Source organism: Haliotis rubra, unplaced genomic scaffold, assembly GCF_003918875.1.
Source record: "Haliotis rubra isolate DU_JTF1 unplaced genomic scaffold, ASM391887v1 Scf59, whole genome shotgun sequence".
Taxonomy (NCBI): domain Eukaryota; kingdom Metazoa; phylum Mollusca; class Gastropoda; order Lepetellida; family Haliotidae; genus Haliotis; species Haliotis rubra.
The window spans coordinates 1,300,398-1,315,722 of NW_025767290.1; the positions used below are offsets into that span (position 1 = coordinate 1,300,398).

General features: G+C 41.2%; 3 protein-coding genes across 3 annotated transcripts in view; 2 read left to right on the forward strand and 1 right to left on the reverse strand.

Moving 5' to 3' along the window:
* Window positions 1-565, reverse strand: part of LOC124255039 (fibropellin-1-like) — a 66,918-nt gene extending 66,353 nt beyond the window's left edge. The window contains exon 1 of the mRNA XM_046688874.1: window positions 503-565. Coding sequence (XP_046544830.1) covers window positions 503-518 — 16 coding nt within the window. The 5' untranslated portion in view covers window positions 519-565. The remainder of the gene's footprint in view (window positions 1-502) is intronic.
* A 2,971-nt stretch (window positions 566-3,536) lies between these two features.
* On the forward strand, window positions 3,537-5,607 carry LOC124255038 (growth arrest and DNA damage-inducible proteins-interacting protein 1-like). Its single transcript, XM_046688873.1, has 2 exons — window positions 3,537-4,007; window positions 5,179-5,607. The coding sequence occupies exons 1-2, from the start codon at window positions 3,541-3,543 to the stop codon at window positions 5,474-5,476; spliced, it is 765 nt and encodes a 254-aa protein (XP_046544829.1). The 5' UTR covers window positions 3,537-3,540; the 3' UTR covers window positions 5,477-5,607.
* Window positions 5,608-13,772: 8,165 nt separating this feature from the next.
* LOC124254993 overlaps window positions 13,773-15,325 on the forward strand; it is a 73,513-nt gene continuing 71,960 nt past the window's right edge. Inside the window, exon 1 of the mRNA XM_046688835.1 lies at window positions 13,773-13,879. The gene's annotated coding sequence lies outside the window, so the exon portion shown is untranslated. The remainder of the gene's footprint in view (window positions 13,880-15,325) is intronic.

Here is a 15,325-nt window from a genome sequence, read left to right on the forward strand (position 1 = left end):
GCATCGACCAAATGGCATACGATGATATGTCAACCAAGTCAGCGAGCCTGACCACCCGATCCCGTTAAGTCACCTCTTATATACAAGCATGGGTTACTGAAGACCAATTCTTATCCGGATCTTCACTTGATATATCATCTTGTCTCGAGTTCACCTGGTAACTTATAGTTTACGAATTAAGACAAGATGTTGCTTCAAATCTCCATGGACTCTTCGTGGGACAAGAACACTGTTCGCGACACTATTTGTCCTGATGTGGATGTAGAGTATATTCCGATTTAGCATGCTTAGGAGACGATACATAATAAATCTTCCAGCCTTCCAGAACAACTCGATGGCTGTCTTTGATAATTGAACTTTTGGTCAGAGAGACATAGCATAACTGTAAGCGAAATCTTTGCTGCTGACATTCATTGATTGATCAATATAGTGACATCAGCCAATATCTCTGACAGTATTCTCTTATACATGTGAATCATGAATACCGCATTCTTGCTCTTACCAATGACAAGCTGCATTCTTGGTACTGTATGTTGGTCAGGTATAAAAAATCAAGCGTCTATTGTAGTGCATATGAGAAAAGAAGTGACTATAATCTAGCATAGATAAGTATTATCTCTAAGATAAACGCTTACACGTTTGTATTTTTCTTTTCTTTTTTTTCCTTACTACAATTATCATTTTTGGTTTTAAACAAGAATGATTTAAAACAATGTTAAGTTTCTTTTGACCGGCAGTTTATTACCCTTTTATTGATAACAATGACCGCGTCCGTGGTGTAGTGGTTAGAGCGTCCGCCCGGAGAGCGGAAGGTCGCGGGTTCGATCCCCGACCGCGTCATACCAAAAGACGTTAAAATATGGTACTTGTTGGTCCCTGCCTGGCGCTCGGCATTAATGGGTACAACAAGGACTGGTCGGCTCGGAGTCAGTATAATGTGTCTGAGTGGGGTATTCATGCTTCTCTGCCGCTTGGTATCTCAGTGGGCTAGCACTATAAACCCAGCTTAAGTCTGGGCTAGTACAAGCAGCCACACATACACATACACACGCATGCACGTCGTCATATGAGCGAAATCTTCTCAAGCACGACGTTAAACCCACTTTCGCCTCACCTCATTGATAACAAAATGGGGTGAATATACAATACAACTCAGGATGAATCAACTATTGTGGCTGAGTGGTGTGTTTCCATCCACTTCAGTGTATTATATACTGAAGGGGAAAATAACGTATACAGAGTTCGTATTTCTGTATGTTTGGAAATTGAAAGAACTGCTGTTAAATTTCATTTGTGTCGATTCAACCATCAGTCATTCATGGATATCGTGGGCATTATTCACTTTGGATAAATCCATGGGCATATTGCTGACAGACCTAGCAAAATAATCAGGATGTAGCGAATGGACCCAGGTTATTATATATGTTTATATGATAACATTAATAATATCCTTGATAATCGAGGATGACGTATGTGCCTATCAAGACATTTAACATAAAAGACATTAAGCGACAAGTCATTTACATGGAACTCTCCGGCAGCAACAGACTCGTCGTTTTATGGATGAAATAATGTGGATGCGACGTAAAATCTTGACTCACTCACTTACTCACCCAGTAGATAAATATTTCCCAGGTAAGTTAGACAAACCCTGATTAAGTACCTGGGGTATCAGCGCAAGAGGGGGAGTGAGGGTATATCCGGTAACGCCGTTATGATCAATATTAAACGAGTGAACCCGTTTTCGCATAAACTATCAGATTATCTTAAAAGTTTTTAGTTGTTGTTTTCCGGGTCTCCCAATGTTTACGTTGTTCAATTTGTTTAATGTCCTTGTTTTCTTCGTATACAGATTATAAAGAGTTAAAGAGAAAATGACCCATTGAAAAAAAGGCCCCAGGATATATGGAGAAAATCCAGTCTAAATAAACTTAGGCTCAGTATTATTCGTTTCACTGCTATACTGAGTCTAACAAAGCCCAGTAGAGCTAGCCTTTGAGCGACCTATGACCGTCCAATCAAACGCGAGACTGCCAAAAGGATTTAACCAATCAGGCAACGACTATTTGTTAGGGTTCGGCGGGACTTACAAAACGGTTTTTGGATTTTTTTCTCTTCCCTGGTCGCTGACACTGATCTATCAACAAACGAAAATCCGCATAAAACACAGATATTTGACCTGCAGTATATACGCTTATGGATTTCTAATGACATGGTTACTATTTGCTTACATTTTCGCAAGATGACATCCTTGAATATTGACAAAAACGCTATTTTCAGCGACTGTTTACTCATTGCGTGTATCATCGGAAGCGATCGTGCGGAAAATAGCATTCAGAATCGTTCGAGTTTTTTTAGGTAAAGGTTCAAACGGTATGTGCGAATGTTAACTTTCGCGATTTGGTAAGCTATGTTCTGATTGGTCAATCCAAAAGGTTAGCTGACGCGACCTTCTACTAGACTTTGTTAGACTCAGTATAGCAGTGTAACGAATAATACTAAGTTTACTTAGACTGGGAGAAAATCGCCCCTAATTTGGTGAAAATTAACACAAATTATCTTTGGAGAATTTATCTTTGGATCTAAACAATTCTTACACAAATCTTTTGTGATTTAGTTTAAACTAACAAGATTTGTTTTTATGTTGTTCGTTTTTCAATTAGTAACCATGGTAACAAAAGTAGTCAGAGAATCATGATCAGTAGCAGGTCGGACTAACAATGCAAAACAAGATGCATGTCCTGCGTTAAGGATGTCAGATGAGATAGAGAGAAAAGGGTCAATATATTAATTGTATTAACAAAATCACTGTCGACGTGTGCTACATTTGTTTGGGACCGATTTCAGGTCCATTCTCATCAAGATTGTTATTCTTTCAAAAATTGCTCATTTGTGTTTTTGACTAATTTCCCCAGATGACAATTCGTCAATCACTGTTACACAGGGATCTAGTCAAATGGGCCGAAGGACAAAAGGGCCGAGAAGTGCCAAGTCAAATGGGCCGATGGAAAAAGTCAAATGGGCCGTGGTGAAAGTCAAATGGGCTGTGAATAAATGTCAAAAGGGCCTTATTCTTAGTCATATGGGCCGAACAAAAAAAAGTTAACAAATGTTTTTAATTTTATTATTAGTCATGACACCGTGTCAAGACACATAACAACGAAAACCTTTGAGTCGCATGTTCAAATTCCATTTAAAATAACAACAACAACAAACTAAACACTATTTTATTAAGTAACTTATTAATTTTTTATTTTTCGGCCCTTATTCGGCCTTTTTGACTTTTGATTTCGGCCCATTTGACTTTTTTTCTCGGCCCTTTTGTCCTTCGGCCCATTTGACTACAACCCTGTTACACAATCCAAAAGGTTTACATTAGAACTAACAAGATATACGTTAAACATATGTAAATAGTTAGGTACAAAGTCATAAAGGGAAGAGATTATGGGTATATGGTCTCTGTAAAGGGCTTCATAATATTTATAACTTGCGGTCTGATAACAAGTGTCCTTGGATTATCTCCCTTCCATGTTTCCGAAAATGGCGACCTCCATGTGTAAATTGTGTTCTAGTAAACTATCAACTTTACAGATCTTTTTACGTCGACATGTTCGTTTGAATGCTAGTGTATCCAACGCATTGTTTAGTTCAGGGCCTTCGCCAGATGATGAAGAGGTTTTGCTGAAACCAAAGAGACCTGTAATTGAAGATGAAGACATTATCGAGAAACTGAGAGATGTCTCACTTCTGAGGGGTAATCTTTACAAACGTCAACATAACCTGCAACTAGAGATCCGTTCAGCTTATCAGAGGGAGCTCCGTTACAGGAGACGCAACTATGCAAAGTTCGGGGATGAGTCTGGATTCGACCCCCGGAAATGTTGGCCCACCCGCAGGGAACTGAGGGATGAGATTAAGCTGGAGAAAGAGTGGGAACCAACATTAGACAGTATGATGAAAAACATACAGAGAAGAAAACAGGCAGATGAAGCTAAGATGGCTAAAAGGTACGTAATAGTGTCACTGAACTAAAGGTTTAGATTGACCGAATGTTTACTGTAAATGCCCCAAATTATTATCATATACATCGGTGATATTAATTTGTAGCTTTCGTGTATGAATGATAAATAATATGAAAATTTTACACAACATACTTTAGAAAGGTACGTACACTCTCATTTATACCTGCTAAATAGTAACCATGGTAAATATAACTTGTAATCAATGTCAAAATTAACAGATTTAGCATATAAAGATCCTTGGTCGTCGGATATGTGTACATAGTATACATACTGGCTAGCAAACAGTTATCGCCGCGTAACGGTCATCGCCAATACATCAGTATGACACATGCGCAGTTCAGGTCAATTACAATTCCGGTATTTTTTCCCCCACGGTTTTTGACAACAATAAAGGACACGAAAAGAAAATTCTTCACGGCAAGTAACATAAGAGAAAAATTAAAGATCAGGATTTTACACAGACTTTTTAAAAAATGGGAGTCATTGTGACTCACAACATTTATTTTTTGGAGTTATTTTCAATATTTGGGAGTCATGAAAATTTAATATTTCTTTGTGTTAATCATTCTTAGTACGTAACTGTGTATGTCACACCACCAAATGAAACTACAGCATTGTTCAATTCAAAGAGCCAGGATTACTGTCTCCTCTGAGTTCTCTGGAACAATCTGACAGCTCTGTGAAAGTCAACTAGCATCGAACAATATGATTTTTTGCTTATCAAATCGATTTTATTGAACTGAATTGTGAGGGCCACCAATAAAATTTGCGTCAAGCTTGACTCGCATGATAATATTTTGAGAGTCGTTAACAAAATTGTTGCGTCAAATACGCAGGAATCACGCGTCATGTAAAAAAAACCTGTAAAGATAAAGTTATTAACCTCATAAATTTTTTTTAACTTAGTCGGGGGGATGTCCCATGACCTATATAATAGCAAGTTCATGTACACAAGTCATTCATTGTTTCGTTCCCTATCAATCTACTGTTAAATAAACACTCAAATAGTCACACAATCAATTATTCGAGGTTCCTTTATGATATAAATATATATTATTTCACGAATGGCATGAGAAATTCTGAATGGCGATAACTGTTACAGTTAGTTGTGAGAAAACATCTATTTTATTGTGTTATGTTCATGAATATATTGCAGAGTGGAGATGATTACCAAGAACATGGAGAAGATGGATGGATGGATCAAGGAGTATCATCAGCGGGAGGAGAAGAGAACAGAGGAAGTGAAGCAGAGGGAGTTGAAGAAGAAGAAGCTCCTGGATGACGCAATGGCTTTCTTCGGCTACAAGGTTGATCCAAGAGATGAGAAGTTTAAGGAAATGCTGGAAGCAAAAGCTAAAGAAGAAAAAAGATTGGCCAAACAGAAGAAGAAGGAAACGCAGACAGCTAAACTCATGGCCAGAATCCAGGCTGAAGCACAGAAGAAGGACTCATAAGTGTCCAATGTAGATTTTCATAGAGACTTGACATAAACATTTGTGTAAGACTTGAATATTCAGAGACATTTTGTGTGGATGTTATGACGAATAAGTGCATTGAGTGAAATAAAATACAGTGTAAATATTGAGTTTTTGTAGACTTGTAAAGGATATTTAGCATCAATTACAGTAATACCATGTTATTTTCAAACTCCTAAGACTCAATTCCCAATGTAGGCAGACAGCAGGGTTAGAAGCCTGCTACTCCTTCATGCAATGTGTCCAAGTGTATGCAAGCGGAGAGAATCAGGGCTTCAAGTTACCTCAACTCATGATGAAGAAGATTTGACTTTCTTGGGAGTGTGTGAGTTTAGTTTTACACCGCACTCAGCAATATATCCAGCTATATGGCAGCTGTCTGTAAATAATTGAGTCTGGACCAGACAATCGAGTGATGAACAGCATGAGCATCAATCTGCGTAAATGGGAACCGATGACATGTGTCAACCAAGTCAGCGAGCCTGACCACCGATCCCGTTAGTCGCCTCTTGTGACAAGCATGGGTTACTGAAGATCAATATTCTCACCCGGACTTTCACGGGTGACTTTCATGGGAGGATTGAAACAGTGAAAGAATAAATCATGAAGAAATATAGACATTATTCTTAACCTTTTACTGCTGTACATAACATGACAAGTCTGAACGTCATATCACGTGGGGTAGCCAAGTGGTTAAAGCGTTGACTCGTCATACCGAAGACACGGGTTCGATTCCCAAAATGGGTACAATGTGTGAAGCTCATTTCTGGTGTCCCCCGCTGTGATATTGCTGGAATATTGCTAAAAGCGGTGTAAAACCATACTCACTCACTCATATCAGGTTTCTTACTGTTTTTGTTGCTATAATCAGCTGCTTGGCATGTGTTAAACAGAGTTGTGTCCCTAATGGAAGGGTACTGAATGGATTCAACCTCTAGTGTTTGATTTTCAAGCAGAAAAGAACATTGGTGTAGGCTGCTTGAGTGGAGTAGGAATTCGCTTCAGTGCTTCGGTAAAACATCAACAAAAAACATCAGCTATATTTTTATGGCACATCCATGCCCTTTCCTTGGTTTTTTGGTCTGTGACCCTACTCTGTTAACCTGAGCCTCTTTTTCTTAGGGGCAGTGGGGTAACCTAGTGGTTAAAGCGTTCGCTCGTCACGCCCAGATCATGGGTCCGATTGCCCACATGGGTACAATGTGTGAAGCCCATTTCTGGTGTCCTACTCCGTGATATTGCTGCAGCAATCTTGAGCAATCTTTCTTGGAAAGATCGCAATACAAATGACTAGTTTTATTTATTATTTATTGCTAAAAGCGGTGTGTAAAACCAAAACTCTCTCACTCTGGGGCTGCAGGGTAGCCTAGTGGTTAAAGCATTCGCTCGTCACGGGGGAAGACCCGGGTTGGATTCCCCACATGGGCACAATGTGTGAAGCCCATTTCTGGTGTCCCCCGCCATGATATTGCTGGAATATTGCTAAAAGCAGTGTAAAACTAAACTCAGTCAGTCAGTGATATAACTGGGTTGATTCTTGTCGTCAGCAACCCATCTTTGCCATTGCCTCTTTTGTTCATAAATGGCAGCCAAGCAAGTGGGCACTGATTGACCAGTGAGTATCAGCATTAGAACTGATCTTCAGTAGCGAGTGAGTTTAGTTTTACACGCTTTTAACAATATTTCAGCCATATCACTGTCGGAGACACCAGAAATTGGTTTCACACATTGTACCCATGTGGAGAATCAAACCCATCATCTGGGCGTGACAAGCGAACACTTGACCACTTGGCCCTGATCTTCAGTAACTCATGCTTCTGGTTAGAGCTGAGTAAGGGGATCGTGTGGCCTGGTTCAATTATTCGGTTAATGCATATCTCCCGCACCATGATTAGGAAGATCGATGCTCATGATGTCAATCACTGGATGGGTTTGTCTGGTCCAAACTGGATTATTTACAAACCACTGTCATTTACATGGAATATTTCTTAGTGCTGCTAAACAACAAAGAAACAAAAAACTTCACTAAGACTTACTGACTTACTGAGTTTGCTTTTAGCAATATTCCAGCAACATCACGGCCAGGGACACCAGAAATGGGCTTCACACATTGTACCCATGTGGGGATTGACCAGCCAAAGCTTTAACCACTAGGCTACCCCACCGCCCCACTTCACTAAGAACCTGTTGGACACCCTTAGTGTTAATTTCAATTTGTAAAGTGTTTAGCCAGTCAGTTTTGTCCAACACCAGGTATGGTCTTAGATCCGGGTCATAATAAGCCTTTAGCAACCCATGCTTGTCGTAAAGGCGACTGAGTGCTCAGACTCACTGACTTGGTTGACACATGTCATCGCATCCCATATGCGCAGATCGACGCTCATGATGTTGATCACTGTATTCTCTGGTCCAGACTCCCTTAATTACAGACCAATGGCTGGAATATTGCTGAGTGCGGCGTTTAACAACAAGCGCAACCAACACCGAAGGGGGTGGCAGGGGTGGGAGAATGATCGTTCTAATTGTTTAAAGCGCTCGTAAAATCTAACCCATGAGCTTGAACGAACGTGTTTCATTTTGTAATGAATGATTACGCAAATTAAACTATCTGCTAAGAGCGGTGACGGTGTGATATTCATGAGAGTCGGGGATAATCACTAGGGGTAATAAATACACAAATTGTACTAAAAAGTCACAGTTTACGTGTACTGCATTTAATGTGAGCCCATTTCAGAGGTGATTTAGACCAACATCTACCTGGAAATGTCACACCGCTATTGATTTCCGCCTCCCAGAGGAGACGTCCGCTGGTGCAAGGTGTTCGTGTACATATTTATTGATTGGGGAGGATTATCAAGTATAGGAGGTAGATGTGTGCATGGTGTACAGGTAGTACCAACTTATGTGACCCTAGACGTGTCATATATTCTTCAAAGAAAGTAGTGGAACCTGAACTTTCAATTAGAATAGGAAGTATAAGGGGGGTGGGGGGTGTTCCCAACCCCAACCCCAACCCCAACCCCCCTGGATCCGCCACTGGACACCTTAAGAACGCGCCACCATTTCTTTTTATCACCACCCCTAAACACAACGCACGGGATGCACATGCAAAACGCAGTAGCCCCATACACGTGCATGGGGTGTCATTCTTGATTTTGACGGTTTCAAGAAGATTGATAAATGACTGTAGACCATTACTTTTGACAATCATCTTGCATCACACGGTTGTTAGTGTTTGTTTCTAGCCGGGTTTTTTGTTGTGTTTTTTTAAATGAAAATCGTCCACATGCACATTTCACGTCATACACCAATCATCTTCCAAGTGCGATTTACTGTTCAAACAACTATGGTCATTAGGAGGTGCAAGTTTTGATGCACTCTCAAAGCATATATTATTATCATATCAACATTGATTGACTCAGATATATCTCAAAAAAATAATTTAATCGTAATTTAAAATTGAAGTTCCCTATCTTTTTTTGGGGGAAAAGTATATAAATGTTATGTCTATGGTGTAACATATATTGTTGTAAACATACTGTTTTGTCACTATTATTTCATAGATAGCACTAACGTCCCTTCCCCTGCTATGATATCTCATCACATCCTTGTATTTTCGGAGGAGGAATTAAGATCTAATTTCAACATTTTCTTTCGAAGTTCGGAGTTTCATGATTAGAAAACACTTTCGGATTGTCATTTCCTGGTCTGGTAAGCGACAGTCTGACTGGTTGGTGAATGAGTATTGTTTGACGCCGCTTTTAGCAATATCACGGCATATTCGCACATTGTAACCATGAGGGGAATCGAACCGGGTCTTCGGCGTGACAAGCAAACGCTTTAACCACTAGGCTACACCACCGATCCCTGACTGGCTGATGAAATGAGATGTCCTCAGATGTTCTTGGAGTGGAAGTCAGACCTGAGATCCGATTTTAATGAGTTTGGCCTGTTTGTGACATGACGAAGAAATGCGTTTACTATCGAACTGTCGTATTTTTAGCCAGGGAACATAAAGATTTATATTATGGTCTCCGCTAAAGCACAGTTGAAGGTGTAGTCACTAGTCACCGGGATACAAGGTGTGTTGGGCCGCTTGGGCGTGTCTTCCCCGTCAAACAGATTGGATTTTTTTTAGTAATATTTACCTAATTATAACTCAGATTGATATAGGTATTATCCAAAGCGCCAGTCCACACCGCTGCACTTTCAATGTAGCAAAGTGCAGAGTTAGAGGTGCTGTACACTGTGTCCGGGCAAATGCAATGCAGTGTTTCTGATAACACTTGGCTGGAATACTTTTGCGGGGTTTATAAGACCTTGTATTGATCAGTTTCCCTCATTTAAAACAGCGGCAATACGTCACTGTCAGACGAGACATTTATTCCAATGTCTAATCCAACCTTCACCTGGCAACCTGACATAGAGAAACAGACTGTCGATTCACGTTATGTGGGTCTTTTTCAACACAAAGCTGGGCGGTGGAGCAGCCTACGAGCGTTGTCTCGTCACACCGAGGACCCCGGTTCGATTCCGGTACAGCGTGTGAAGCCCGGTTCTGGTGTTCCAAGCTGTGATATTGCTAGAATATTGCTAAAAGAGGCGTACAACTAAACTCACTCACTCAAACATAATGCTTTCGATATTTGCGAATCCTTTAACGGATTAATTGCGGCATTGTGATGTTATATCAGTGATTACAAATTTTAATTGTGTTCGAAATAACAGTGTTCTCGATTAGTGTCACATAATGTAAAGGTAATAATATCAAATGAAAGCACAACATATATATAGTCAGTGTCATACACTACCGGTGAGGTGAGGTGAAATTGGGTTTAACGTCGTGCTTGAAAATATTTCGCTCATATGACGACGTGCATGCGTGTGTATGTGTATGTGCGGCTGCTTGTACTAGCCCAGACTTAAGCTGGGTTTATAGTGCTAGCCCACTGAGATACTATGCCGCATTGAAGCATGAATACCCCACTCAGACACATTATACTGACTCCGAGCTGACCAGTCCTTGATGTAGCCGTGAATGCCGAGCGCCAGGCAGGGACCAACAAGTACCATATTTTAACGTCTTTTGGTATGACGCGGTCGGGGATCGAACCCGCGACCTTCCGCTCACCGGGCGGACGCTCTAACCACTACACCACGGAGGCGGTCTCGTACACTACCGGCACAACATCGTTTAAGATCATGTTCTAGCTTTTGTGCCAGTGGGGAGCCAACAACGTCATCGCAGATGTTGCAGAAGTTTTGATGCACATAATGTAAAAGTGAGATGAACAAGTTGCACCATATTCCAGTAATACCAAAGCGTGTCGGTGTCGCTTAGGCAGAAAACCCGAAATGATGCGAGTATGGTTCTGAGCTGCTCTTAGCAATAATTCAGCAATATCACGGCGGCGGACACCAGTAATTTGCTTCACACATTGTACCCATGTGGGGAATTGAACCCAGGTCTTTGGTGTGACGAGCGGACGCTTTAACCACTAGGCTACCCCACCGGGCCCATCCCGAAGTGATGTGGATCCCAGAGGTTTACCACTGCTGTACGGGTATCGTCATGAGAAATCTAGATACTTCATCGGGAGGAACCAGGCGTGGACCATTCAGTCAAAGGTTTCGAAGTGATCTCAGCTCTGAAGTGATCTTAACTTACCCTCTTTAGCATTGACGTACGAGCGTCACAACACTTCTATCATTTTGAAAGCTGGGACTGGTTTCGCGCAAGGATCCTGTTGAACGCTTTTGTGGCGGATCCGTAACCCAACCTCGTCTTCAGTTTAGGGTCGTAAGTGTAATGGTATGAGGTGTGAGTGAGTAAGTTGGGTTTTACACCGCTTTTAGGAATATATCAGCAATATCACGGCGGGGGACACCAGAAATGGGTTTCACACATTGTACCCATGTGGAGAATCGAATCCGGGTCTTCGGCGTGACGAGCGAACGCTTTAACCACTAGGCTACCCCACCGCCCCGGTATGAGGTGTGTCAAATGGTATGAGTCAAATTAAAGCACAACATATATATAGTCAGTGTCGTACACTACCGGCACAAGATCGTTTAAGATCATGTTCTAGCTTTTGTGCCAGTGAGGAGCCAACAACGTCATCGCAGATGTTGCAGAAGTTTTGATGCAGATTAACATCGCTGTGCCGTCATACCTGCTGTTTCTCCTAATCTTCAACGCATGGAACATGTCTTGGATGGGATGGGTCGACGCCTACGACAGGACCAGAATCAGGCGGGAACGCATCATAGCATCACCCATGCTCTATTCAATCATCTTGGGTCTTCAATTACACTGACGCTGCCTCACCTATTTATTCAGAGTATTTTAACATTTTCCTTCCATTGTTGGTACAGGTCTCTCTCAGTTCATCTCAAATCTAAAATAGACAAAATTGTTAAGTAAAATCGCTGGAGTCAGATTTGAATGTTTATCATCAATATATGAGCGGCAAATCGTGAATCAAGCTGTCAAAATCATATCTGACCGTACTCACTACTTAAATTCGGAAAACAACCTCCTCCCTTCAGGCCGCCGCTACAAAGTTCCAGTTGTGAAAACTTAGAGAGCCCGTACATCCTTTATTCCAAGTACCATATCTCTCTTAAATAAATGTGAAGATACCTAAATCAAAGAATTTATGTAAATATGTTTGGTATCTCTATAAAGTGCCAGTAGCTCTGCTGATGTAACACAAATTCCTGAAAAGGCATTAAAGTACTATTCTATTCTATTCTATTCTATTCTATTCTATTCTATTCTATTCTATTCTATTCTATTCTATGTGAACGTACATGGTGTGCACTTCGATATTGACATTATCATGCACCAAGTTGCTACAGAAACTCTCTTTTCGGACGCGTTTCTTTTTGTCAGATTCTGTTACGGGTTTTATCAGTTAATGTGTGACTGTAAGCTATTGATCAGACTAATGACCCTATATTACATTATTTGAAACATTTACACCATTTTATATGAAACACAGCTACTTTTCTACCCTGGTATAGTTAAGTCAAGTTTTGAAACGAGACCGTGTACAAGTCTCGGAGGTCAAACAAGCGTAAGTCCATAAACTTTAGTGCAAACCCATGCCAGTCTTATGACTGAAGCAATGTACAGAGTTACACATGGCCGTTCCTATAGGAGCTCACAGGACTGAACCCACGCTGAAGAGGGACAGATTGTATCGTTTGTCGACCTTATTGCAATAGATGTGACGTTTCGGTTAGAGGTGAGGTGAGGTGAGGTGAGGTGAGGTGAGGTGAGGTGAAATTGGATTTAACATCGTGCTTGAAAATATTTCGCTCATATGACGACGTGCATGCGTGTGTATTACAGGTGCGGCTGCTTGTACTAGCCCAGACTGAAGCTGGTTTTATAGTGCTAGCCAACTGAGATACCATGCCGCAGTGAAGCATGAATACCCCACTCAGACACATTATACTGACTCCGAGCCGACCAGTCCTTGTTGTACCCATTAATGCCGAGCGCCAGGCAGGGACCAACAAGTACCATATTTTAACGTCTTTTGGTAGGACGCGGTCGGGGATCGAACCCGCGACCTTCTGCTCTCCGGGCGGACCGTTTCGGTTAGAAGCTAACGCCGTTATCAAGCAAGTGAATATCCCGGTTTTTCGGCGCCTCTACACCGAAGCGTCGCATCTATTGCCAAAAAGAAGTTGTCAATCCAAAAAGAGTGTTCCTGATCATCATACTAGGGAGAATAGAAGACGCTGTAGAGTGTAGATTATCTCTGATCATATCAGCTTCTACATTCCCCTTAAAGAAGTGGAACACACGTTCATGTCCTCCTATAATGGCACCAGGCCGTTAGTTGATTATTTGATTAAAAATAGCGACTATACTCTGCAAATCAGCAATGGTGATGGAGGAATAATAAAATCCTGTGATACAGTTTGGTTTGACGCGTCAGCGAGATACGTGTACAGGCACACTACACAGACTGGCGTCAAAATACACTGTCGACATATGATCATTGACAATAGACAGTATATATTCACACCCTGGACCAAACGTTACAAAACGCTATGAAACTAACTTGATGCTAACAAACTCTGTGTTGTGCAAGTCGGACAGTGCAATTATTCCAATATTCATTGTCCATAACACATGGCTGGGTCTAAGACGTTGTTTTGCTAACACAGTAATCAACATCGATTGGTTGTGATGCTCTGGGCAAGGATTATCCACCCTTGGCCGACGAAGCGCAAGGGAGGTAATCCGCCTTAGTGACAAAATGGATGCCAGAATGCTTTGCGAAACTGGCTGAAGGAGTGCGGGATATTACCGACTGAGTGTTGCTTGTCATTACACAAAACAATGCGGATGTCGTAATATTGCAGGTACTGTGTATTTCGACGTTATTTTGTTGTGCTATAGAACCAGGTTGTTATTTGGATAATTCAGGTAAGATATTTGGGCAGGTGTGAGCATATTGCCGACTTGTTTGGCAGGTGTGTGCGACTCGGTCCACGGGCGTACAACTACCACACGTTTATTGCTTGTCAGACGCAACTCGGTGTTTCGACCAGCCTAGCCTTATTGCAGTGTAGGCTGTTCCGGTTAAATAACAAGAGCACAAACAGGTTGATTAAAAAAATATCTTGAAACTGGATAATGAATGGTTCATACGAATATTGCATGTTTGGGTGAAGTATACAATATTGTTTTTACAATGTGCATCACATTGTAGGTACACATATTGAACAGCAAGCCGCTAAGGGGTTCACATTGTGTTATAGTTGTATTTCATTGCTATAATTAAAATTCTCTAATTCTAAACAGTAGGGGTGTCACGGTTCGGTTCAGGGGCGGTGGGGTAGCCTAGTGGTTAACGCGTTGGCTCGTCACGCCGAAGACCTGGGTTCGATTCCCCACATGGGCACAATGTGTTCAGCCCATTTCTGGTGTCCCCCGCCCTGATATTGCTGGAATATTGCTAAAAGCGGCGTAAAACCATACTCAGTCAGTCAGTCAGTCGGTTCGGTTCATCGAAAATCGAATCGATAGATGTACGATTCGATTTCAAATGCATCCATTTCGATTCGATTCATAAAGTACTTACATTCTAATACTGAGAATTTATTTCACCTGAAATCGTAAGAAATTATGTTGAAAATTCGCTGCTACAAGTGTGGCCAGTGAGAGGGTATTCTCTCCACTGCCCGGTGTCATTGTAAGTGCCCAGAGGGTATGTCTTTCAAGTTAAAATTCCTTGCACAAAACATGATCATTCCAAATGGCTTATAGTGATATTACAGTAACAATGAACACTTGACACCAAAGTTCGTGACTGAAACTTAATTTCATGATCACTTGTTCAGTGAGTATTTGTTGACAACTTGTCTTGACAGTGTTCTAATTGTGCATTGTGCCAATTTTTCAAAGTTTGCCAAATTAAACTGATATTACAACAAGTTTGACTTTGTCCTCAGCTTCGGTGAATCGAATTTAATCGAATCGAACGAATTGAATCGATAATCGTATCGAATCGAAGTGAGAGTGAATCGTGACACCCCTACTAAACAGGCCATGTGCTTGATGTTCCTCTATCTCACATGATGTTGCACATGTCACAGGTAATTTTTTACGGAAAGGTTGCACATGTCACAGGTAATTTTTTACGGAAAGGTGATTAATGGGGCACTGAATTAGAACCATTCCCCAGTACTGGTTGTTGCATTTGTTATTGTTTTTTTCAAGTGGGTACCCTGATGATATCTGATAATTCTTTACTGGTTCTTGATTTCTGCTGTGTCACCTGTAAGCGTGGTTGATAATATGAGGGC

Excerpts from the sequence above, each read along its gene's own strand:
- LOC124255038 (XM_046688873.1), top strand. The coding sequence starts at position 3,541 with ATGGCGACCTCCATGTGTAAATTGTGTTCTAGTAAACTATCAACTTTA. Across the intron at positions 4,008-5,178 it reads GAAGCTAAGATGGCTAAAAG|AGTGGAGATGATTACCAAGA; the intron begins GTACGTAATAGT and ends AATATATTGCAG.